This window comes from Labrus mixtus, chromosome 22 (genome assembly GCF_963584025.1).
Source record: "Labrus mixtus chromosome 22, fLabMix1.1, whole genome shotgun sequence".
Taxonomy (NCBI): domain Eukaryota; kingdom Metazoa; phylum Chordata; class Actinopteri; order Labriformes; family Labridae; genus Labrus; species Labrus mixtus.
The window spans coordinates 7658672-7683788 of record NC_083633.1 but is presented as its reverse complement, the minus strand read 5'-3'; the positions used below and the strand labels follow the sequence as shown (position 1 = coordinate 7683788).

Sequence of the window (25117 nt, the reverse complement as noted above, 5' to 3'; positions counted from 1 at the left end):
TATAAACGGCCTCTATTATAAACAATGACATGTGAGATTATTCTTGCAGATGAAGTTAGCGCGTACTTGCAAATCAGAGACAGAGTAGTGAGGGTCATCCCTTCACCATCCTGGGAACAAAATGCAGCATACTACTGAATATAGTCAGTCAATCAATGGTGTGAATCAGAGGAGATTTAGAAGTGGGTATAATCTATGGAGACAGAAAAATAAGTATACCCTACACTACACCACTGGGGACATCCAACTGAACTAGGAAGTTATCAGCGTTTTACAGGCAACAGTCTGAGATGTTTTAGTAAAGGCAACAGCACTTTTCATTCTAGATAACATGAACAAGTGTGTGTGTGTGTGTGTGTGTGTGTGTGTGTGTGTGTGTGTGTGTGTGTGTGTGTGTGTGTGTGTGTGTGTGTGTGTGTGTGTGTGTGTGTGTGTGTGTGTGTGTGTTTCTGACCTCGCTGCAGGTTGTTTTGTGAGCACACAGTTAGAAACTTTGCTCCGGGTGAACCTGCGCGGGGCAGTTGAGTGTGGATGGTGCTAGATGAGTGTTTGGTCAGATCTCGTTCTGTGTGGGAGTCGGAACAGGTGTGCTGCAGATGAACGCTGCACGGAGCAGGAGTTGTAAAAGAGGAGGAAAAAATGAAATAAAAATGTCTGAGAAGTTTGTCTTCACCTTAAAAAGAAAAAGTTTTGATTACGCAGAAGAACTTTGTGGACCTTTTTAAAAAAGCTATTTTTCAGAAGGATCTCTGAGTCCAAGTCAACCTTAGGTCCTTAAACCTGCCAAATATGTAGTAAATAGAAATGTGCTGGACTCTAACACACTCAGTGTTTGTTCAGTCTTTGATCTAGATTGAGTTAATTTAGCCTTTACTTTGCTTGGTTAATGTTACTCACCATCAGACATTTTCATTTTTCATTTGATTCAAGATTCAAGATTTTTATTTGTCACATGCTCATACAGATGTGCAGTGAAATGTAAAGACTGTTCCACAAGGCCATGCAATAACACTCAAATTACTAATACACACATATGCAGTAAAATAGAAATATAATGTAAAATTTCAAAAAGAAATATTTGAATATACAAAATATAGAATATAGAATAATGTAAACAGTGTAAAGTGTCAGTGTGTCAAAGTGTCCAAGGTGTCAAAGTGCGATGTGCAGATTGGAATGTGTGTGTGCGTCATGTAATCACAGTTCTGTTTTGTTTAGTTCTGTTCATGTTTTTAACTGAGGAGAGTGGAGTTACACATTGAATGTGTCTCTCCTTGGATGCATAACATTACAGTTTGTCAGCTGCTCAACCAGGGGAGAGAGGACCCTGGACCTGCTGTATGTCAATGTAAAGGACGCATATGGCTCCTCTCCCACCCCCCACCTGGGAAGGTCAGACAACAACTTGATTCACCTCACCCCCTGCCATGTGCCTATGGTTAAAAGGCTGCCTGCAACCAAGAAGAAAGTGAGGAGATGGTCAGAGGTGGCCTATATCACACTGGAGGGGTGGAGGACATGTGATGTCCATGGAGAGGACATCACCAATTACATCAACTTCTGTGTGGACTGCACTGTCCCAGCAAGGACTGGCCTTTGTTATTCAAACAACAAGCCATGGATAACAAAAGGTAATCAAGGCCATCCTTCAGAGATGGAAATCAAGAGGAGGTGAGAACTATACAGGGGGTCCTGAAAGTGAAGATTAGGGAGGCCAAGGACTCCTACAGAAGGACAACATGAGGGAGGTCTGGAGTGGCATGAGGACCATCACAGGTGTCAGGTCAGTGTGGACAGGGCCAACAAACTGAATCTATGTTTTAATAGATTTCACATGGCCCCTGTTCACCACCCCTCTGACTCACCAGTTCCCTACCTGCAGCCCCCAGCCACCCCACAGCCCACAATCGTCAGGTGAGGGTCCTTCTCACTGCAATATAATAATAATGAATAATATGTCCATGATAACAAAGTGCAATATTGAAGAAAACAGTGCAATAATCTTGAAAATGTTTGTATATATATTCCACCTTACTCTTATTCGTGTAAATATTTATTGTACCTATTATTGAAACCTTACTTATATTCCTATTCTATTTGATTAATATTTTTCCGAATTTTCCTCTGGGATTAATAAATTATTTCTGATTCTGATTCTGATAAGTGGGTCGAAAATGTGAGATGAGATGTGACCATCTAGAAATCAGAGAGAGAGAGGGGAGAATGACTGACATGCAGGAATAGAGCCACAGGTCGGATTCAAACCTGGACCGGCCGCTCCGTACATGGGGCACGCGCACCAACCACTGTTGCACCAGTTTTTGTATTTTGTCCAGTTATTTCAAATGTTAAAAAGTGGAAAAGAAAAACAACTCAAACATGAAATCTTCAGGTGTGGACCAAAATATAATACTGAATACAATACGAGTGAATATTGTTTAGAAATGATACAAAATGCTTATAATCACACTGATACTTAGTGTAGGGTCCAGTCACTTTGTGCATCTATAAGAGGCTGAGGTTTGTTTTATGGGCTAAAGGATGTCTGAGGTTGGCGACATTAAGGTTATGTGATCTTAAAATATTTTGTCCTCAATTTTATCCAACAATTCAGACAGAGGATTATATAAATAGAAGATTCAGAAAGACAAAAGCCGCTTCCGGCGTGGCTTTGATCATTTTCAATGATTTCCCACGCGTGCCCGCGCGGTCGAGGGGGTCGCAAGCAAGCAAAGCGTGAGCGCGCACGCACAGTACCAAACAGCACGTCGTGTGTCCGCTGCTGTCGAGTATAAGCTGGTTGTAGTGAGCCCTGTCCACGGCCACTCCTCTGACTCACACAGTCCCACACGCTCACACACACACTGTCACACACAGAGGGAAGTGTGTGTGGCCAGCAGCAGCTCGGACACAGTCTGCTTTATCCATTTGGATTTATTGTATTGTTGTTAATTCATTTTTTTTTTTTTTTAAATATCCAAACACCGCCATTATGTTGTGGACGGCGAGTCAAGTCTTCAGGAAATTCTCCACCTCGTCCGTGAGTAACGCTGCGTTTGCTGCACCAGAGAATGATCGGTGCATCTTATATTTACGCTGCATGGTTAATTAAAAAAAGACAATATTGGAAATTGAATGCATGCCAGGTTGTCGTGACATGGAAGCGGAGTGAGCCAGGTTCGGCTCTGATTGCGGATCAGTGAGTCAGGGGTTCAGGTCCAGGTCTTTAGAGTCCGTCTGCTGCTGGATATTCAACAACCGGAGCTGGCAGTGATGTGTCAGTGCCAAGCTGCCACGTTTCTGTCTCAGTGTATGAACGGACTGAGCCGGCCTCTACTGTACAAGACCTGCAGGAGTTGCATCAGCCTGATCTCCCCTCGGCTTACTGTGGATTCTGCAGGGCTGCAAACAACCCCTATATGAACGCATTGAATGGACCACCCTGCTTATTTCCTTTTATTACAGTGCGTGTTTTGCAACCGTGAGGCACTTGACAGCAGTGTGACAGCCGGCGTCGATGCCTCATGCACTTGACAGGTCCATTCATCTGAGCAGGAGAAACCCGAAACCTCCTCCGCTCCTTCACGCACAGCTTACAGCGAGTGAGCTGGGCTGACTGTCAGCCAACAGCTCCCCTCAGAGCCGGTTTTAACCACCAAAGACAAAGATTTTATGACCTTTGGACAGGAGGCGGACCTACAGATTTGGGGGGCCCCTGTGAAGGGAGAGCATGATGGGGGGGCCCCCCCCTCAATCCCACCCACCCATTCTTTTGTGTTCATGCTTTCTGTCTGATCTTTATTTAAATACAGATGCTCTATAAAAATCATAGGAAACACTGTAAAACAAAATGTTTCACGTCATGGTTAGCTGATAAATTGAGGCAATTCATTATATGCCATTTTAATTACAGATAATTTTTTCAACTTTTCTGTAAAGTTTCGGAAGTTTTTCTTGAACTTTCGTTCGTTTGTTTGGCAACGATGGCTGCTGAGGATGGAGAAAAATGAAAGGCACATTTGGTTATTAGGAAGGGTGGGACAAATTATCAATAAAGGAGTATATTATATCCTGACTGGTGCAATACCATTATCACGTCCCTGGTGCAGAATAACGCTGATGCACCGCGTCACTACTTCATGACTCCTCACAGTGGTGCTTATTACATGAATCAGAGTAACCAGATGGGACTTTAGAGTTGACCTATTCTGCTGATAAATCTCAGAATGTTACAATGCTGGATGCCCGAAGTGGGCAACATTTCACATCGTGAGGTAAAAGTATTGCTGGTGCAATACCAGGGTACGTCTGCAGAGGGCGCTAAACAGCTTGCAGAAGTTCCCCAAAAAGGAAACCAAGAATTTCACCAGATGGCGTCAAGCCTCGACGTAAGCCGTCGAAAACCTCTGACGTGGACTCTCTTCTCCCAGCACTGGAGAGACAAGCCCTCCCCTGGCAGCCCTGCAGCGTTCTGCTGCTCCCCCCCCGGAAGGCTTCCAGAGAGAGCTGGCCAATCAGAAGAAAGAGAGCACATGGGGAGGGTGGCCTTAAAGAGAATGCAGCTGAAACAAACAGTTTCAGGCAGAGACTGAAATGAGGGTTTTTACTGATGACAGTATCAGATAAATAAGGGGGGGGGGGGGGATTTCTGAGCTGCTAATCATGCAGAGCTCCTCCGTCAATTATACTCAATTAGGCTGTCAGCCTTTCTGGAGTGTCCTTTTAAGTTTAGTGGGCCCCGTTGTTACCTGGTGATCAATTTGGTGAGGTGCGCCCACGCTCTTGGTTCACATTGTCTGTTGTGTAAGACCTGTGTAGCTAAGAGTAACAGAGGGTCAGGAAAGAGTTCAATCTTATGGAACAAAAGCGTTATTCACACATTCAGATGTTTATCGGTCTGATTTGACGGTCAAAGAATGGGAGGTGCTGTGTGATGTATGGACTGTAAACTCACGTCAGTTTACTCTGTGACTGGTTCTCCTGATGACTTCTAAAATTGTTCCATATGAATGCAGATCAGAACTGATTCTTCTGTGTTTGCTCTCTTTACAGCATTACTACCAGAATAAGCTGAAGCTAGCCATCATCGGCCAGAGTCTGTTCGGCCAGGAGGTGTACAGCAACCTGAGGAAGCAGGGACACAAGGTGGTGGGTGTGTTCACAGTCCCCGACAAGGACGGGAAGGCCGACCCCCTGGGTGAGTCCATAACCCCTCCCTCCTTAATGTCCGCTCTAACTAACGACATAGGGGGTTCACAATCTCCACTGTTGAGAAGTTGGTTTGACTCTGATACTACTACACGTCTTTAAAACAAACTATGTTGGTTTCTACATTTGAAAAAAAAACAGAATTAAAACCCTCCACCAAGCGATCTTTCTTCTAATTTTACATACTTGTATTAATGGCTGAGGGATATTCTGGTGTTTACACTCTGTTACTCAGAGACATGCTTCTCACACACAAAGGCCCGAAATACACATGCACAAACAGGAAGTGCGGACATGCATTAATGGAGAAATGTCAGAGTGAGGGCTGATACACGCTGGGGTTCGGGAGGTGACCTAGCGCCTCTCCAGCTACCAGACCAATATCCACATTTAGGGCCGCGCTGGGTCTTGAGCTGGCGACCCTCTGGTTCCCAACCCAAGTCCCTACAGACTGAGCTACTGCCACCCCTGGCTATCAATCTTAACATGCACTGTTCAAACTGAAAATGGCTCTGAACACACTCTGGAGCCGGAGACATGACATAAGAGGGTTGACATATCCCCACTTTGAGAGGAATTCCACATCGATACCCTGGACAGAAAATCAAGACAAAAGCTTGGATTCCTCTACAGAACAAAGTTCCCAATGCGCAGCAGCACACGAGTCATTGAGGCCGTCTTTTTATCTGTTCTGGTTTGTGGTGATGGCGCCACACTCTCCTGGATTCCATTTATCACTCCGCCCTCTGGTTTACTCCACAGTTCATTTGGTTTATTTAAGAAGTTGGGCAGGGCACCTTTAGTTGTAAGACCTGACAGGCTTTGTTTTTTTAGTTTTTTTCTTTTTTTAGAAAGTATAAACTGGCAAAATGCCGCCCTTGCATTCCTTCTTTATTAGACTAAACTCCTCATAGTCAACACTCGCTCAACACGTCCCAGTAACTGGCTGAAGCTCAAATCCCCCCGGGCGAACATTTTGACACAGTGCCGGTGGCTTTCTCTGCTGCATTCACAGTGAACACTTTGCAACAGACGTTTCACCTTCACACACTTCACCAAGTTTCAGTTTAAAACTATGAACTTGAACTTCTCTGCCTTTAAACTGCATGTTTCTAATAAGCTCCACGAGCAGAAACGTGCTCAAACTAGGATCAATATTGGAGATGCTTTTGAAAAATGGAGAGAGGTTAGAACACAGAAAGGTTTACAGACCGATGCAGAGCTGGATAAACACTGAAGCTTCAGTGTCCACCACATGGTGACCTGCGTGAGCATCGACTCTAGAGAGGAGGGGGCGGGGGGAGACAGATCTCAGTGTTTTTCATTTGGACTTCAGTTGGACCCAGTATCAACAGAAAAGCTAAGCTATGTACTGCTGCAAACAAAAACACAAGAAACCTAAAAAGTCACAACTGCTAAAATATCAATAGCAGTTAATATCACTTTTGTGTTGTTTTTTTTTTTTTTGGGGGGGGGGGGTTCATTTAGAGATCGGACAGTGGATAGAGTCAGGAATCGGGGAGAGAGGGAGTGAGCAAGGAAGGGAGCCAAAGGATTTGAACCCAGGCTGCCCTCCTGGAGGAAAGCAGCCTCTGTACACGGGGCGCTCACACTAACCACTCAGCTACCGGCTCCCCCACCATTTGTTTTATTGAATATTTTCACTGCTTGATGCCAGACAGACCTTTCCTTTGGAATGTGTAGCACAGAGCACCGGCTCAGCTGTTTGGGTTAGTGCGGTGTATTCCATATGGTGACCAGGACGCTCTTTGTTTGAACATTCTGGAAAAACACAAGCATGCTCTGCCATTCACTTTTGTGAAACTTTGATTTCATTCCTCTAACACTTGATCAAAGACAGTGAGGCGTCCTCTGATGATCCTGATCCGATGTCAGCCAGATCAGGATCATCTTTGCTGTAGCTGAGGTTGATGTGTGTTCACCCTGCAGCGCTCCCTGTACAAAGAGAGGCTTTTATCCTGCGTTAGCTGCGTGATAGTGGCTCCATTGTCCATGTGGAGAGGCCCCGTGTGGCCCAGAGAAGCAGCTCGGAGGTGAAAAGTCTACAATCGGGCTGCGCGCTCTGTGGTATGATGCAATCTTTCCAGGAAACATCATCATCATCATCATCATCATCATTATCATTATCAGCTGTCGGCTGCACTCTTCACCACTGCCTGTCATTCTCGTCGCCTTTGCAGCTAAAACTCAACTTCTACCAGTCTCAAAACTCCTCCCAGTCATTTACGTGAATATATTCCTGCTGTGTCTGAGCATTTATGATTTAAAAAAAAAAAAAAAAAAAAAAAAAAAAACAGGTGTAGGGATGAAATAACGGACACATACTGTGAAATAAAATGCAATTTGTAAGATTCTATATTGTCCATTTATTGTGAAACTGTAGGAAAGGCACTAAATTAGGAAGTCTTATGATTAGGAAAACTGCGTACAATATAAACAACTCACCACTGAATGAATAAATGTGAGTTTTATTTAACGCAATCAGGAAAGTAGGGATCCTAATCTGGATTTCTCCCACTCCCTAAAACATCATCTCTCAACTGCTCTTTGTGTAAACTGTGCAAGACATTTGCATTCGCTGATTTAGAGAAAAAAGGAATCTCTCATGAAGATGAAAAAACAAAGGCAAACTTTTGCAAAAAAGTTAAAAAAGCCTTTCATTAATTTGGCTTTTTCATCATAGAAAGGTAAAAAAAAACAAGGTAAGTCATCAAAAAGCTGGGTAGCAACCCTCACTTAGCATCACAAACAGCCTTCTTCAGGGTCTATCAGCCACTTAAATACACTCCAGATAATGAGGACCACCTGAGCAGGAAGTCATTGAACCCACAGGTGTGACTGTGATAATCAGCAAATAACCCCCCAACACATGCAAACACAGGAAACAAAAGTACTAAATATGTAGACAAATGAACACATAAAGATACTCGACTACTCAAGGAAACAACGATGTCAAAATTGAAAGACCAGAGAAATGAACGACTGCAAACCAACCACAAAAGCTTAGCATGCATTAAAAACTAAAACAGCTCAGACGGCTGGTCAGGACTGAGAATCATCAGAGAAACTCTTCCATGCAAATGTTCATCTCTTGCATTTAGCTATCTTGGAGCATCCTTGTGCATAACCATGCTGGGAGATAAAAAAAAAAAAAAAAAAAAAAGGTATTTTCTGATAAATGCATTTCAGATACCAACATTCACATGAAGGAGATGAATATGGTTGGATTCCTTACGAGCAGGTTTCTTTACAAGTTCATTTTCCATCCATCCGTCCATTTTCTTCCGCTTGTCTGAGGTTGGGTCACGGCGGCCACAGGTGAAGTGAGTCCACCCAGACGGCCCTCTCAGCTCCTCCTGGGGGATCCCGAGGCGTTCTTAGGCTAGACGAGTTATATAATCCCTCCAGTGAACTCTGGGTCTACCTCGGGGTCTTCTTTTAAGAGTGGTCTGAAAACATTGCTTTTCTCTCGTGCCTTTGGTTGCTAGTTTATCTTTGTATATGTGTGTGTGTGTGTGTGTGTTATATGGGATGCTGAATGCTCCTTTTACAAATATGTTTTTGTTTAAAGTGAGCTCTTGAATCAACTTGTTCATTTATTATTACTATTTTGTTTTGTTTTTGTTTATTATTTTAAATGAAATTGTATTGCACATTGAGTTTACGTTTGTATGAAATGTGCTATACAAATAAAATTGAATTGGAAAGTTTATTTTTTTTAATTTATTTTGTGCCTTTAATGGAGAGATAGGACAGTGGATAGAGTTTGAAGTCAGGGAGAGAGAAAGTAGGGAATGACATGCAGGAAAGGAGCCACAGGTCGGATTCGAACCCAAGGCCACCCGCTTGGAGGACTACAGCCTCCATATATGGGACGCGTGCACTAACCACTGCGCACTACCTTAGAAGTACAGCTTGATAAATATGTCTGTCAATTTTAGCAAACTACAGAACTAATGGCATACATGTTGGCCGATAACGAATTTGAAACGATGCTAAATATGACACAGAGATGGTGCAGAAGACAGCTGCTACCTTTTGCTTCTACGTTTAGTTTCCCTATTTTGCTTCTCTGTTCACTTTTATGGTCTGGGAGAAACCTAAAAACTGTCTAGTGGTTTGAATCGAATCATTCTTTGAGTTTTGTGGACACTAAAATCTGCGGTAAAGCTTTGTATTGTAGGCCAGTTTTTTTGCGAGGACTTGTGTGTGTTGATTTTGACCTTCTGCAAATTCAACAACAACAACAACAACAAAAAACCTAAATTGCAACAAGACGTAGGCAGCTTCATCAGGTCAAGCAGGAGGTGTGTAGACTGACAGTTTCCTCCAGTAAACCATCCCCCGACTCTGGGAACGTCACCAACTGGTAGTAGGGCCAGCAGGTTTGATTGGCCCAGATTCACACCCCTCACCCGCTACATCAAACAACCACCTGTAAACCCTGACACCTCCTCACCTCTCCCCTTTGACCCCTAACCTGTCCCGCACTCAGGACCCCGGGAAGAAGGTCAGCTAGTTCAGAGACTTTCTCTGGTATTTGGTCTCTCCTGTTAATGAACTCTGAGCGGCCTCTCCTGTCTCACGTCGCCCTACTGTTGCTGCTGCCACGTTTAAAGTCAAACCTATTCAGTCAGATTTCTTTAAATCTGCCACCCTCGATTGAAGACAATGAACAGATCTGATGCAGAAGTCTATTTAAAAGTAAATCATAATTGACTGAGTTCTTCCTCCATCTCACCCTCGGTTTGCTGGTTTTTACATCCCCCCGATGCCCAGGCTGTAAATCCTTGATCCTCAAGTCTTTCTTGGATCGTCTTCTCGTTAAATGTGGATTGCTTCCCACTCTTTTGGCCATGAACCAGTGGTCTTAAAAACTGTTTTTACAATAGTACTTAATGAAAGAAAACCCACCCTATAATCCATCTCAGAGTGTCCAATCAGAGCGTAGTAAACGCTAGTGTTGTGGTACTCCAAATTGGTCTTGGTCTCAAGACCAGTAGCAGTAATTAAAAAGATCTCACATCAGTCACTTAAGCCAGTTTCCACCAAGTGGTCCGGTTTGTTTGGTACGGTCCTGAACGGTAAACCGTGAAATGACTCTCTCCAGATCCACGGGATCTTTCGGTGTTTGTCCTTTGAACTGATTCAGTAAACTCTCCCCCCTTTCAGCCGTGGCTGCCGAGAAAGATGGGACGCCCGTGTTTAAGTTCCCTCGCTGGAGGGTGAAGGGGAAGCCCATTCCGGAGGTGGTGGACGCCTACAAGGCGGTGGGCGCCGAGCTCAACGTCATGCCCTTCTGCTCCCAGTTCATCCCCATGAACGTCATCGACAACCCGACACACGGCTCCATCATCTACCACCCCTCCATCCTGCCCCTGCACCGAGGAGCCTCGGCCATCAACTGGTGAGGAATGGATTTGTTTGATCACTTGCTGGTTTGTGTTCACAGCCTGACACGACCCCGTATGACTAATGGTCTTAACTGCACATGCTAGCTAGGCACGGCTACTGTTGTCTCTGAGTGAATGCGTTCATTCAGAAATGCTACACTGACTAACTTCCTCACTAGACGTTTATTCCTGCGGTTAAAGGTCTGTAGTTCACACAGGCCAGAGTCAGACTCGGGTTCAGGTCAGAGAGGTGGAGGTAGAAGGGCTTTGCTGCTATTTGTCTGTCTAGCAGGAAGATTAAACCAGTTCAGTTTGAGGCCAACCCCCCTGGCGAGCTGGTTTCTCTTATCTCTCTCCTTTTGCTGGCTAGTATGTGCTCCACCCTTACTATCTCTCTTCTCTGTTATCACTGTGTGTAAATGAATAGCTTCTGTTTGATTGCAACTGTTTACAACAAAGAACACGACATATTTCACATCTTCTTCACAAATGTTCAGATTTGAAACCCTGCTAGTATTTAAAACTGTCCGAATTATTTCCCAGTTTACTCTCAAGAGGAAGCTGAATGTTTGGCACCAAATGTTAAAACAAGTTGTTTGAGTGAGAAGAATTAGTCTGACTGTGTCTGTCTATTTAGTACAAATATAGCTTGTATGCTTAAAGACCTCATGTTCACCTCTCATGTTGTCAGTCTGGGAAACCTGTGGAGCAGCTCTGCATGATTTACAGCTCAAAAACCTCCTTATTTATCTTTCAACTTTCTTTAAACTGTTAGTTTCAGCTGCTGTCTCTTTAAGCCCCCACCCTCCACACATGCCCACTTTCTTCTGATTGGCCAGCTCTCTGGAAGCCATCCAGGGGGGGGGGGCAGAACGCTGCAGGGCTGCCAGGGGAGGGCTGCTCTCCAGTACTGGGAGAAGAGAGTCTGTGTAAGAGGTTTCACTGCTATGTAGAGGCTTGAAGCCGTCTGGTGAAATTCTTGGATTTTTATCGTGGAACTATCGTGTGAAGTAGTTCAGCGCCCCCTGCAGACTCATCCTGGGATTACACTTTGCCCACGTTTAGTTTGGGCATCCAGCTTTGTAACACTATTTTTAAAAATGGGGATCAGCAGAAGAGGTCGACTTTATTTGTAGGCTTTATAAAGTAGTTTATAGGAAACTGAAGCTCTGGTCCAAAATACCAAAAATCCACAGTTTTAAGCAAATCGTCACTTTGCACAACTCAACAGAGAGTAAAAATGTGTCATTATCACATCAATGTTTTTTTTTTAAATAATTGAACATATGAGATAACGAGTTGTTAAATGAGGGTCTGCTTCAGTCTCATTCTCTCCGAGAGCATTCACTTTTTATCATGTCTTTATCTCCTCTGCTCCACTAAATCAGCTTTATGGTCCACTTCAAATCCTCTACACGCTCTGTAAATACCGGTCATGGCACCTCTCCAAGTGTTTTTTTTTCTTTTTCTGTACGTGTGTTTGTCTCCAGGACTCTGATCCAGGGAGATAAGAGAGCCGGCTTCACCGTGTTCTGGGCCGATGATGGGCTGGACACCGGGCCGATCCTGCTGCAGAGGGAGTGTGCTGTGGAGCCCAACGACACCGTGGACTCGCTCTACAACCGCTTCCTCTTCCCCGAGGGCATCAAGGCCATGGTAACCACCTGGAGTTATTGATGTCTTTTTTACTTCCTCCTCGTCACACGAATATATGTAAACAAAACCTTTTCCACATCGCCTAGACTCCTGGACTCATCTTCATACTGTTTCCTGTCTTGCTCCCACTTTAACAATCCACAACCAACTTGAACATCACCCACACTCAGACTGATTTGTCTTATTGTTTCCTGGCACAGGTGGAGTCTGTGCAGCTCATCGCTGATGGAAAGGCCCCCAAAGTTCCCCAGACAGAAGAGGGAGCGAGCTACGAAGGCATTCAGAAGAAATCTAATGCCAAGGTGAGACTCCTTACTCCACTAATTACTCGAGCAATTTAACGTCTATTTTCCTTCTTCTACCACCTTTGCACTGGCTCCCTTTTCAGTATCAAATTTCTCAAAAGGTTAAGGGGGGCAGATGGCCTAGCGGTTAGGTCGCGGTCCATGTCAGGGGGCTACAGTCCTCCAAACGATAGCGGCTCAAGTTGGAGTCCGACCTCTCTTGCCAAATCTCACCGGTTAAATTGACAGACATTAGAGGCTGCAGGTGGTATCAGCTGTGCTTCATTCTCCACTGTACGCTGAGCTGTGATTGGACAGTGTAACGTAGCTCTAACTCTCTGATAAGTTATCTAAACCAGCTGAAATCTTTGAACAATGTCGTCCCATTTTTTTTTCCTGGATTTGGATGAGATGCTTCACCACGGAGTAAATGTGATTCCTCGTGTGAACACTGAGCAGAGCAGATGCTGTGTGTGTTGACTCCAAACACTGGTATGATTCATTGTTTACTCCACATGGACGCTGAAAGCCTCCTTGTGCAGAAACTCTTCCACTTCATAAAATAACACCTTCATTCAGTGGCCAGCGTGGAAATGTACAGTTGGTCCAGAGTGTGTCAGATTGTGTGTCCGTCCGGCTGCTGTTTGTCCCACACTTGGAGAGAGAGAGAGAGAGAGACAGAGGTGGGGGCTGATCTTAGCTGCCCTCTGATTGGCCACTCGGAGCCACGTTGCTGGCAAAATGTCTCAAGATGCTATTCTTAGCCGGAGGGGGGAGGGTGGGGGTTATTTTCCAGCATCGTTTTCACACATGTCGCTGAGTGAACCGCAGCCAGCTGTTGGGCTTCCCTCTCATTCTCAGAAAGTGGCTCTGAAAATGAATGTGAGCCGTCAGCATGTTTGACTCTGGCGTCTGGCGTCATGTTTGACTCTCTGTCCCGCAGGTCAACCTGGCCCAGCCAGCTCACGCCATCCACAACTGGATCCGCGGCCATGATAAAGTCCCCGGAGCCTGGACTCTCATTGACGGTCAGGTGTGTTTCCTGGAACACATGAACACACACGAGCACACACACGCACACACACACACACACACACACACACACACACACACACACACACACACACACACACACACACACACACAATGTTAAGTAGTTAAGTAAAATGTCACACCTGGATTTAAGGTACTAAAACAAGGTCCCAGAAAAGTCTTGAAATGTGACTTTTTTGTTTGTGTCATTTTGCCTTATGCGACTTCTAAATCTTTAAAAATGTTTGAAAATCTTTGTGCTAAGCTAACTGGGGAACATCTCATGTCCCGCTTCCTGATTCTGTAACCAATAGGTTAAAATCAACGATTTTAAATCCGTCTGTTTTGTTGTTTTTTTCTCTGTGTCTCTCGTCAGTCTGTGACTCTGTACGGCTCGTCCATGTTGGGGGCGTCGGTACCAGCCGGTCAGCCGCTGGAGATTGAGGGCGCGTCCCAGCCCGGCGTGGTCACCAAGAACGGACTGGTCCTGTACGGGACTGACGGGAAAGCTGTGAGTGTCTGTGTTTTTACTACTAAACAAATACACTCAATGCAGTGTGTGTCTGTTGGCTGCACTCCACGAGGCGGTTACATGTCTGCTTGGTTTATGCAAACACAGCTGGAGATAAGTCAGCGTCGTGTGTTGGTGACTTTGTGTTTCCGTCCACAGCTGCTGGTGAAGAATCTGCAGTTTGAAGACGGGAAGATGATCCCCGCCTCTAAATACTTCTCGTCAGGAGAAAGCTCGAGCGTCGAGCTGACCGGTGACGAGAAGAAGATGGCAGAGGAGATCAGGGCAAGTCCACTCTCATGTCACTTTTTTTAAAGGCAGTATTTGGCTCTCAGGTTAAACCTCTCTGTGAAAGGCTAACCTGTCCGTGTCTTTATAACAGAACATCTGGAAGGCCATCCTCAGCAACGTCCCGGCCATCGAGGACACGACCGACTTCTTCAAGTCTGGAGCCGCCTCCATGGACGTGGTCAGGTGAGAGTGGAGCGCGATGCAGCATTTGATCACCTGACTTTCCAGAACACGTACAAGCACGTCACAATTTTCATTTAAAGGCGGGGGTTGGTAATTTTCGAAAAACTAGCATGATTTTGAAAGTAGCATTCCCTCAGTGCTCCGTCTGCACCCACCCCCCCTCCCCTCTGTGCTCACTCTAAAGCCACGCCCCCTCACTTACATGCACGAGCGCCGTTTGTCCAGAAGCGGACCTCAGCTCATCGCTTTGAGTGGGGGTAAAGAACGAGCAGGGAGACAGGGAGGCGTGGGGAGCTCCTTACTGTATTTCAAAATAAAAGCACGGTTGAATTCAGACAGTACAGGCAGTACAAAAAATTCAAAATAAAAGCCTAACCATTTTTATTTTTAAATGCAAAATATTTCAATTTTATTACACGATTGAAATGCATTTCATCACGATTAAGTGTAAGAATTTAGCAATTAATCGCAATTAAAAATGTGAATAATTTGACAGCTGTAATTATCTATCTCTATATCCTCAGAACAGCTGTTGTGAATTCCAATAACAAACTCTTTTAATAACAATGAATCATGATATTAAAATATTCTAAGCTGAAGAAACAAAAATGTGTCATAAATATTTGACTTATTTTTAACCCTCTTATGCCCAGGCTGGTGGAGGAGGTGAAGCAGAAGTGTGCGGGCATGCAGCTGCAGACGGAGGACGTGTACATGGCCACCACCTTCCAGGACTTCATCCAGATGTTCGTCCGCAGGCTGAGAGGAGAGGACCAGGAGGAGGAGCTGGTCATCGACTACGTGAGAGAGCTGGTTTCATTTAAAAATGACCAATTATCCGTGGACTTTTCGAATCAGGGGGTTGGTGGTTAATTCGATTTTTGTTCACAGGCAACCAAAGACGTGAACAACATGACGCTGAAGATGCCGTATCAGTGTTTCATCAACGGCAAGTTTGAGGATGCAGAAAACGAAAAGGTCTACAACACCATCAACCCTACCGATGGATCTGTGAGTCACAGCACCACGCCGACACGTCGATCCAAAGAAAGAACGTTGCTCCTGTTGTCCTTGCAATAACTATTGGCCCGTGTTCCACCAGGTGATCTGTAAGGTGTCCTACGCGTCGGTGGGAGATGTGGACCGGGCGGTGGCAGCGGCCAAAGACGCTTTTGAAAACGGACCGTGGGGCAGGATGAACCCCAGAGATAGAGGAAGTCTGCTGTACAAGTGAGTGGCTCCACCTAGAGGAAAACATTGGTATTACAAGTCCTGATTTCTCATGGCAAGAAACAAACCCTTTAACTTCCTTTTTTTAACGCACACGTCTGTTAAAAAACACAACCAGTCCTCCCTTTTTCCTTTCATGGAAACAATGAACCATCACTGAATGTTAAGTCACTCCCGCTCCGTTTCCTCCGTCCTCTGTCCTCCAGGCTCGCCGACCTGATGGAGGAGCACCAGGAGGAGCTGGCCACCATCGAGTCCATCGACTCTGGAGCTGTGTACACGCTGGCTCTCAAGACACATGTAGGCATGTCCATCCAGACCTTCAGATACTTTGCCGGCTGGTGTGACAAGATCCAGGTAGGTTTAAAAGTCATGCAAACAAACTTCAGGTGTTAAAGGACTTAGTGAGATATCTGAGACACGTGTGTGTTTGTTTGATGCAGGGCAAGACGATCCCCATCAACCAAGCCAGGCCCAATCGCAATCTGACCTTCACCAAGAGAGAACCTCTGGGGTAAAAAAAACATCTGGAATTAATAAATCCTTCAAAAACATTTTGTCGGTGTGTTTACTAAATGCTCTTTGTTTTTTGTTTTTTCACCATGACAGCGTGTGTGCCATCATCATCCCCTGGAACTACCCTCTCATGATGTTGGCGTGGAAAAGTGCTGCCTGTCTGGCGGCTGGAAACACACTCGTTCTTAAACCTGCACAGGTCAGCACACCGTAAACACACACACACATGTCAAACCTTTCAAAGTGCCGAAAGGACTTTCAGACAGATGACTCACGAGTTTGTGTTTCACATTTTTTTTTTTTTTTACAATATCTACAGGTCACTCCGCTGACGGCGCTGAAGTTTGCAGAGCTGTCAGTGAAAGCTGGAATCCCGAAGGGAGTCATCAACATTTTGCCAGGCTCAGGTATGAACCGACTTATGCCTTTAACTCGGTCTAAAATATAACGTTCCTTCTTTTGAGAAAGTATTGAGGTCATCACAGGGATGATAAGACGTCTGTCTCACTGTGTACTCTTCCTGTGACACATCATGTTTAACCTCATTACATGGAGCTTTTCTTTCCGTGCTCAGGCGGGATGGTGGGGCAGCGTTTATCCGACCACCCAGACATCCGCAAGCTGGGCTTCACGGGCTCCACACCCATCGGGAAACAGATCATGAAGAGGTACCGCCTCACAGACTCCTGACCCGGTTCTTGGTTGATGTCAGTGATGGGAAGAAAATCACACTTTTCTGTCTGTGTGTTGCAGCTGTGCGGTCAGTAACCTGAAGAAGGTTTCTCTGGAGCTGGGGGGGAAGTCGCCCCTCATCATATTCGGTGACTGTGACATGGACAAGGCTGTTCGCATGGTGAGAGAGAGAGAGAGATTGTTCTACTGAATAACAGTTAGAGGTTCAAAAGCAACTACTCAGTTAATACATAGACACATCTTTTGTGTTTCCAGCCTCTTGGAATGTGTGCACTAAGTAGGTTTCCATTTCATTTGATTCATGCTAAGGATAAGGACTGTATCTAAAACAAAACTATTGATTCTAACATTTGAATTCTGGGAAATTTAAGGTACCGTGAAACTTCAATTAAAAGCCCAGACTTTTATTTACTTTAGTCTATGAAATGACCCTGCCTTTCTTTGGGGCAGGCGGCAGCGCGAGACGGGCCTTTTGAAATATTTTCAAACTAAACGTGTGCACAGCAGAGATGGGAGGGACTGAAAAGTCACTGGGCCTTGAATTGGGATGGGCTCTTATTTCATTTTTATAGACTAATTGGTTAATTGTTAAAAGTCTAAACCTTTATCAGCTTCAGGGCTGCGGAGGCTTACTCCTTGAGGGTGGGCAGGCCGGGTTCAGGTCCGTCCTGTGGCTCCTTTCCAAGGTGTCGTTCCCCCACTCTCTCTCTCTCCCGGGTTTCTGACTCTATCCACTGTCTTGTCTCTCGAATAAAGACGTAAAAAAAATAAGCTGCAGACACACTTTGAAGGCCGAAACACGTCGTTCTACTAAAGTTGTTCTTTAAACTCCGAGATGTTGCTGGAGCTTCATGACAGTTCCAGCAACAGTGGCAGGAATAAAACTAAATATACCAGAGGACACACTGTTCATGGTGTTCATGTGTTCGCTCCTCTGCAGGGCATGAGCTCGGTGTATTTCAACAAAGGAGAGAACTGCATCGCTGCAGGACGTCTGTTTGTGGAGGAGTGCATCCACGACGAGTTCATCAGTCGAGTGGTGAGTGAGAGGAAACGATGACACCGACTTCTAACGACTCTGGAATCAAAGTGTGGATCCTAAAGGAGCCTTTTTACACTTCTCATGATGCAGCTAGAGAATGTGTCATGAAGCCTATAGAGGATTCACTCTTCTTCTTCTTAGGTGGAGGAGATCAAGAAGATGAAGATCGGAGACCCGCTGGACCGCTCCACAGACCACGGCCCGCAGAACCACAAAGCCCACCTGGACAAGCTGCTGGAGTACTGCGAGGCGGGACTGAAGGAGGGCGCCACGCTGGTGTGCGGAGGCAGACAGGTGGACAGGCCAGGTAAAAAAAAACCCCAAAGAAACCACACCCACCCGGCTTCCTGAGGAGAATGAGACTCATCAGTCGGCTCTTTTTTTACATTAGCAAACAGTCAACATGGTTATTTCCCTTCAGGATTTTTCATGGAGCCGACTGTGTTCACTGGCGTGGAGGACCACATGTTCATCGCCAAAGAGGAGTCCTTCGGCCCCGTCATGGTGGTGTCCAAATTCAAAGACGGGTGAGTCATCGAGGAATTCATTTGCGGTTCAATTTGAGTCGCTGACCTTACATAACCTCTCTGGTCCTCTCCATGCTTCAATCCTGCAGGGATGTGGACGGCGTGCTGCACAGAGCTAACGACACAGAGTACGGCCTGGCCTCGGGCGTGTTCACCCGCGACATCAACAAGGCCATGTACGTGAGCGAGCGGCTGGACGCGGGTACGGTATTCGTAAACACTTACAACAAGACCGACGTGGCTTCACCGTTTGGAGGCTTCAAGCAGTCCGGCTTCGGCAAAGACCTCGGTGAGTAGAGACGCACGATATACGTATTTTTAAACCTGAGCTCCGTTTTCACAAACTTAGGGTCAGGGGCGTGTCCAGACTTTTCGACTAGGACGGTGCATCTGGGGCGCTGACTTCTATCTGTGGAATAAGAGGGTGTTAAACGCAGACGAGTGTTTTATTATGAAGTCAATTAAAATGTTTTATAGAGGACATGTTATCCTCCTTCTCCACCTTTTCAAACAGTCCCCCTGTGGTCTAAATGAAACATCTGAGCTGTGCTTTGGTCAAAATATAACATGAATCAAGCACCAGAGGAGGTTTGTGACCCTGTATAAACCAGCTCTCTCAGAACGCTCCGTTTTGGTGTGTGTGTCTCTTTAAATGTAATGAGCCCCTCCTGAGTTTTCCCAGTAGACATCACTCCTCTGTCGCGAGAATAAAAATGGCGGACCTGTGCAAAAGTTTTGATCTAGGCTGGAGGTGGAGTCCATGGGTGGAGATACCAGGGGAGGGGAGGGTATTTTTTTTTTTTTTACAAGAATCCCACTGTGACATCACAAGGAGAGCAAATTTGAAACGGAATTTTCTCTGTGTTGTAAGACTTATGCAGACCACAAACAAAGGACTGGATGGGTTTATTTCACATTTTGTGGATCAGTAGACACTCAGGTCACCCAAATATATGTTCAGAAACACTGTACAAGTGGATTCTTCATAATATGTCCCCTTTAATGTTTTTTTCCTGTCGTGTCTGCAGGAGAAGATGCTCTCAGTGAATACCTCAAGACCAAAGCAGTGACTGTGGAGTACTGAGACTCTCCTGACGAACTCTGACCCACATCTGTCTGCTTCAGTCAGACATCCAGCTACATTCTGCAGGACAGTGTGTGTGTGTGTGTTTGAGAGTATGTGTTAGTGTGTAAGCGAGTGTGTGTGTTGTGTGAATGAGAGGAGAGCTTTGTTGTTCATCTCAGTTTGGACAACGTGCCCGTCTTTTCTTGGCTTTCTTCATGGAAAAAACCACCCCCCCGACATCATGAACATGGGACACCTGCTTTTTACCCGTCTGTGTTTCTACACATCAAAACTCGGAGTTGGAGCCGAGCTGGGTCCGACTGTATTTTTAAATAAACGTGTGTTTTATGTTAAAACACACTCACTGTTGTCAACCTGGAACCTTTTTTTCGTACGTTTTTTTTCAACTGTCAAAGAAGCTGCTGCTTGATTTCTATCAGCTACAATGTGCCATGAGATCGAGAGCTGCAATTTGTGAATTCTTTAATTTTGAAAATGAGGCTAATTTCCACATTTGTGGGTTTAAATTGCCAGACAGACACAAAAAGGTTTTGGAGGTGCTCCTGTAGATTGCATGCATCAGCAGCTGCAAAACAAGCTGTAATGGATGAGACAGATCCTTGAGGCACTATTCCCCATAAAAGCACATCCTCTAAAGATCTTGTTTTTATAACAGGATCATATATTTATTCTAAGTGTCTGATATTACAGTAATACTCCCTGCAGAGACAGACATTTTTAATCGAGGTATAATCTTGTTTCCCCTATCAGAAATCGTTAGATTGCATTCTTCAAAGCCACCATTGACAAAAACAGAAATTTAAACCTGCAGAACAATCGATTGCTGCTTTGAACTTTTTGTTTATTTGTGTAACTTTGATATTTAAAGGTCACATATACTCCTCTTCAACCAGGTTAAATAAGTCTCAGAGCTCCTCAAAACATGTGTGTGAAGTTTCTTGTTCTAAATCCACTCTGATCCTGTATTTGATCATGTCTATAAACCCCTCTATTTCAGCCCTGCTCAGAACAGGCTGTTTCTGTGTCTGTACCTTTAAATATGTAAATGAGCTGTGTCTGCCCACGCCCCCTCTCTGGAAGGGCTTGGGTGTCTCGGGCTTTCTCGCTCCATGTCCTATTGTTTACAATGAGAAGGCAGACCCTTTGTGATGTCATGAAGGGAAAATCTCCAAACGGCCTGTTTGAGCACACATTTTCTAAAAATTGGAGCAGGCAAAAGACGAAGAGGATGAACTTTTCTCATCATTGGGGGGTTTGTAGACGGACTAGAGACACATATTAGATTTAGAGAAACATGGTGAAGTGGACTTTGCACAATATGTGACCTTTAAAACTCAAATGAAGAATTAACTAAAGTGTGCACCTCCAGAAATATACACAATGAATGTGACTTTAAACTGTTTTTTTATTTTTATTAACTTTATTCTCATTTAATAACAACCAGGTCAAAATGAAACTGCTCCTCAGTTATACTTGTATTTCACTCTGGACGTGGAACAAACTTATTTATATTTATTGTATGATTACCTTCAACATAATATTCATAGATAAGAAGCTCACAAAAAATGAAAGGAACAAAAAGGCCAATATAAACCGACTGATGGAAGATTTTAGTTTCTAGAAAAAAATAATGATCTTGGTCCTGGAGGGAAATCGTTTAATCTGTTAAATATATGTTGCATCTTAAATTGCACAATCCGTCTTTCTGCATCAACGTTAATAACGAGTACAGATCAGGTCACGTGGCAGACAAGGCACAGCCACAAGCAGAGTGCTCCAGACTCAGAGCCGGTCTCGACTTAACTCATTTCTGCTTCTGCAGGTCGCTTCAGCTCGAAGCTGTAATGGATGCAAACACTTCAGAGACAGACCTATTTGTTAAAGAGACAGATGCTTTTTTTCCCCAACTTAAAATATACATCACTCTCTTAAAAGCCACCAGACTCCATTGACAAAAACAGTCAATTTATCTTGAAGAAAAGAACACATGCTTTCTGACCATCTGGGAAAACACCAAAGTTACACGAAGTCCCAAAAAAATCTCATTGTTCAAGGCCATGATCCACCAGCAGCTCTCGTGATCTGCGACGTAAAATAGCTGTTTTGGTCAGTGGAGTCTGGCGTCTTTACGGAGAGCTGCATAAAAATCCCTGTGAGTCTTTAACATGCAGGTCCTTCTCTGTCGGGATCCTTTCTGTAATATGATCAGACACTTAGTATAACATCTGATCCTGTCAGTGACCAGATGTTCCACTTGATCTCAGAAATCGGAAATTCAGAGTTGCCGGTCTGATGTGTCAAAAGGAACGCCCCCCTGAAGTCGGAATTCCGACTTTGTAACCTCGGAGAACCTTCAACAGCCCGAGCTAAAATCCAACATGGCTGCTACGTGCATCAGCAGTAAAGTTTAATCTGTAACCATTGTGTTTACTAGCAACTTAGTCCTGTTTAATTAAATCATTCAGAACAACAAATTTAATCCGGGAGGCCTCCATGTTGCTTGATCGACTGGAACGTCGTTAGCGCGGGTGTGACATCATTCCTAGCTCTGAGATCTGATTTCCGAGGTGAATGGAACGCACCAAAAGTATGAACTGTTTGAGGACCGACGTCCATTGCGTGCAGTGTGACCTTGTGATTGTGTGGCAGCCGTTCCAGCCTGTCGTTTCAACGCTGCTGACTGAAGCGATACAAAAGGCGTTTTGTCCCTCATGGTCATTTAGGGTCCAAGTTTAGAAATACCAGAAACGTCAGGTGTTTAAATGAAGCAGTGTGTCTCTACAGGGGATTTATTTTTATTTCCACAACATATAACACTCTGCTTCTCTGGTGACCTGTGTTTCACCTGAAAATAAAAATCTACTGAGCCGTATGAGAGAAGAAGAAGCTTTTCGTCTAAGCTGATATCAAGCTGATGGAAACATGGCGTCCTGTGCACACATCAGATGTGACGAGAAGCTCCCATCAGCTGATCGTCATCGAAGCATCTGTTGTGGATCCAAAGGCACTTCTGCGACTTTGACCGTGAAACGTTCAGTAATAATAGTCACTGTTGTTCCCATGGCGATGAGAGGGATCCGTTTGTCTCCACACAGCATCGTTATGTTCCCGGTGTCTGTGAGAAAGTTTAAGTTTAATCCACGTCCCTTCAGTCGGCAGAGAAACTCGATACGCAGCAAAAAGTCTGTGCGGTCGACGTTTCTACTTTCCCTTCGGATCGACGACCTGGATGTTGGCTTTCTTCTTCTTCTTGCCTTTGTCTCCGGGGAATTTAAAGTTCGGCTCCGCGATCACGATCTCCTCGTCCGAGTCCTCGTCAGAGTCTGAAGTCTCCTCTCCGTCTTCAGAGTCGCCGTCCGAGCCGCTGAGCTCCACCAGCGCTACGTCCTGTGAGAAACATGACGCAATCACATCATGCACCAACTCAAAACATTTACACCGTGCTTTTCTTATAATTTAAATGTAAATTTGGAGTTTGTGAGTTTGTATGGACACTCACCATCTCTATGACCCGCTCCGCCTCCTCCACGCTCTCAATGTCAAAGCACCCAGCAGGAGCGTCCTCCATCTGCTGCTTCAGCTTCTCGTTGGCCTCGGCCATCTGAGGCAGGAAGCTCTGCAGCCGCTCCAGCACTGACGCACATAAAAAGACATCGTCACATCTCTGGCTCTGACGAGGTTTGTGCTCAGTTGATCTTTAATGATCGAGTGATGGATCCTATTGATGTGTCGTGCACACCAAGTGTCAAACCCTCATGGGGATTATAAGACACCACAGATTCAGTTGAAGTGGTCCAACGGGCTGATAACATTACACAGCTGCATGCTCTGCTCACAACTCCGTCTTAAGTTGTGTACTGGGTCTTTTCTCCCAGCATGCCTTGCAGATAAAACTAGTACTACAAAACAAGAGTCCTCTTCTAAATCACAACTCAAGTTTCAACGATTATCTAAGCAGAAGAAATCTACACCCCTCATGTCGTCACAGATGAGACAGGAAAACAGAAAAAGAATCTCGTTTTAAGTTGACCTAACTCACACAACAACACACGGTCTTTGTCTGGAGTGGCATTAGCGTAAAGGTAAACACTTGAATAGCGTGTAGGGACTGTGATCCAGAGCCGTTCTCTGAGTGAGATCATTGGGTGCAGCATTAAGAACAAACAGCTCGGTGATGACTTGGTTTTTATAACTCTGTCAAACGATGACCTATGACTGGTTTGTGTGCACATAGATCACACGGTATGCACTGTTCAGCCTCACCGCTGCTCCGAGGGACTCTCTCCGTCTGCAGCGACCTGTCCGCCTTCGGCTTGAGGAGAAGCTTCTCATTGAAACCTAACAGCAAAAAAACAAAACAAACAAAAAAACCTTCATTAAATGCTGCATGAAAACACCCAAATGTTTTTTAAGTGACACTTCCAACAGAGCATTAACGGCCTCTGTTATAAACTGTGACATGTAAGACTGCTCTTACATATTTAGTTGTGTACTAGCCAATAAGAGACAGAGTAAGAAGGGTTATTCATTTACCATCCAAAGGGGAACAATTCCAGCATACTACTAAATATCTAGTCAATGAGTCATTAGTGTGAATGGGAGGAGATTTATACCTTACACTACACCACTGATTATGTTTGATTGTAAAGTTTAATGAATGGATTCATGTAAACTGTTTTTTAATGCCCCCTTCTCCTCTTCTAAATGTAATTGTTTGTATAGTCTATAGTGCTTACTTATGTTTTCAAATGTACATTTTATATATTGTTTGTTAGGATATGAACCAGCTGATGGAGATCCTAAAAACTAAACTAAGCTTTGACACTCTTTCACTTAAGATAATGTGAGAGGACTTTCACACTGGAGGGCTTAAACTAGATCTTGTAGAAAGAAACAGTAACTAGAACCATTATTACATTTTTAAAATGAGCTAGATGAGCTCTCTCTCTTTTTAAGATTAGCAAAGTTTAACCACACACATCATTAAACGGTGTTATTCTGCATTATTTCAACACGTTAAGCGATAAGATATAAAACATAATTTAAACCTTCTCCGTTTCCACATGTCAGCAAAGCTTTTGAACTCGTTTTCTTCGTATTTATTTCCATCTTAGACGCCGCACGGTTCTGTTTTCGTCGACATGTGAGTTACGAGTGAGACCAACATCCGGGTGAGAAGCCACAAACCTCTCATATTATAATCATAATATTTATTTTATACAGCGCCCTCTACTGGGCGGGAAGACTGGATTAATTTCAGAACTGTGAAATTAGATGATAAATGTACAACGACTGTATTTATTTTAATAACACGGATGCTAATGATATGATACAACTTCACAATAATTTGATAATAATAATAATATACCTTTATTCGGCTGATATCAACAGAAAATGTAAAATCATCGGTCAACTCTACGGCTGCGCAGTGCAGTCAAAATAA

The 25117-nt window shown here is 44.5% G+C and overlaps 2 protein-coding genes across 2 annotated transcripts; one reads left to right on the top strand and one right to left on the bottom strand.

Moving 5' to 3' along the window:
* The first annotated feature begins 2806 nt into the window (after positions 1-2806).
* Positions 2807-20027, top strand: aldh1l2 (aldehyde dehydrogenase 1 family, member L2). The gene is made up of 23 exons (XM_061029331.1): positions 2807-3040; positions 5053-5197; positions 10402-10636; positions 12113-12278; positions 12479-12580; positions 13506-13595; positions 13971-14105; positions 14265-14390; positions 14488-14579; positions 15233-15380; positions 15471-15590; positions 15682-15809; positions 16016-16166; positions 16253-16323; positions 16419-16524; positions 16645-16732; positions 16900-16993; positions 17079-17178; positions 17959-18057; positions 18202-18367; positions 18482-18587; positions 18677-18876; positions 19616-20027. Exons 1-23 carry the CDS (start codon positions 2993-2995, stop codon positions 19669-19671), a joined length of 2772 nt encoding a protein of 923 aa, XP_060885314.1. The 5' UTR covers positions 2807-2992; the 3' UTR covers positions 19672-20027.
* A 1139-nt stretch (positions 20028-21166) lies between these two features.
* Positions 21167-24855, bottom strand: nopchap1 (NOP protein chaperone 1). The gene is made up of 4 exons (XM_061029332.1): positions 24723-24855; positions 23938-24012; positions 23174-23307; positions 21167-23061 (listed from the first exon to the last, which is right to left on the bottom strand). Exons 1-4 carry the CDS (start codon positions 24781-24783, stop codon positions 22876-22878), a joined length of 456 nt encoding a protein of 151 aa, XP_060885315.1. The 5' UTR covers positions 24784-24855; the 3' UTR covers positions 21167-22875.
* Between the last annotated feature and the right edge of the window lie 262 nt (positions 24856-25117).

Excerpts from the sequence above, each read along its gene's own strand:
- aldh1l2 (XM_061029331.1), top strand. The coding sequence starts at position 2,993 with ATGTTGTGGACGGCGAGTCAAGTCTTCAGGAAATTCTCCACCTCGTCC. Across the intron at positions 5,198-10,401 it reads CGGGAAGGCCGACCCCCTGG|CCGTGGCTGCCGAGAAAGAT; the intron begins GTGAGTCCATAA and ends CCCCCCTTTCAG. Across the intron at positions 15,381-15,470 it reads AGGAGCTGGTCATCGACTAC|GCAACCAAAGACGTGAACAA; the intron begins GTGAGAGAGCTG and ends TTTTGTTCACAG.
- nopchap1 (XM_061029332.1), bottom strand. The coding sequence starts at position 24,783 with ATGGAAATAAATACGAAGAAAACGAGTTCAAAAGCTTTGCTGACATGT. Across the intron at positions 24,013-24,722 it reads GACATGTGGAAACGGAGAAG|GTTTCAATGAGAAGCTTCTC; the intron begins GTTTAAATTATG and ends TTTTGCTGTTAG. Across the intron at positions 23,062-23,173 it reads CGGAGCGGGTCATAGAGATG|GACGTAGCGCTGGTGGAGCT; the intron begins GTGAGTGTCCAT and ends TGTTTCTCACAG.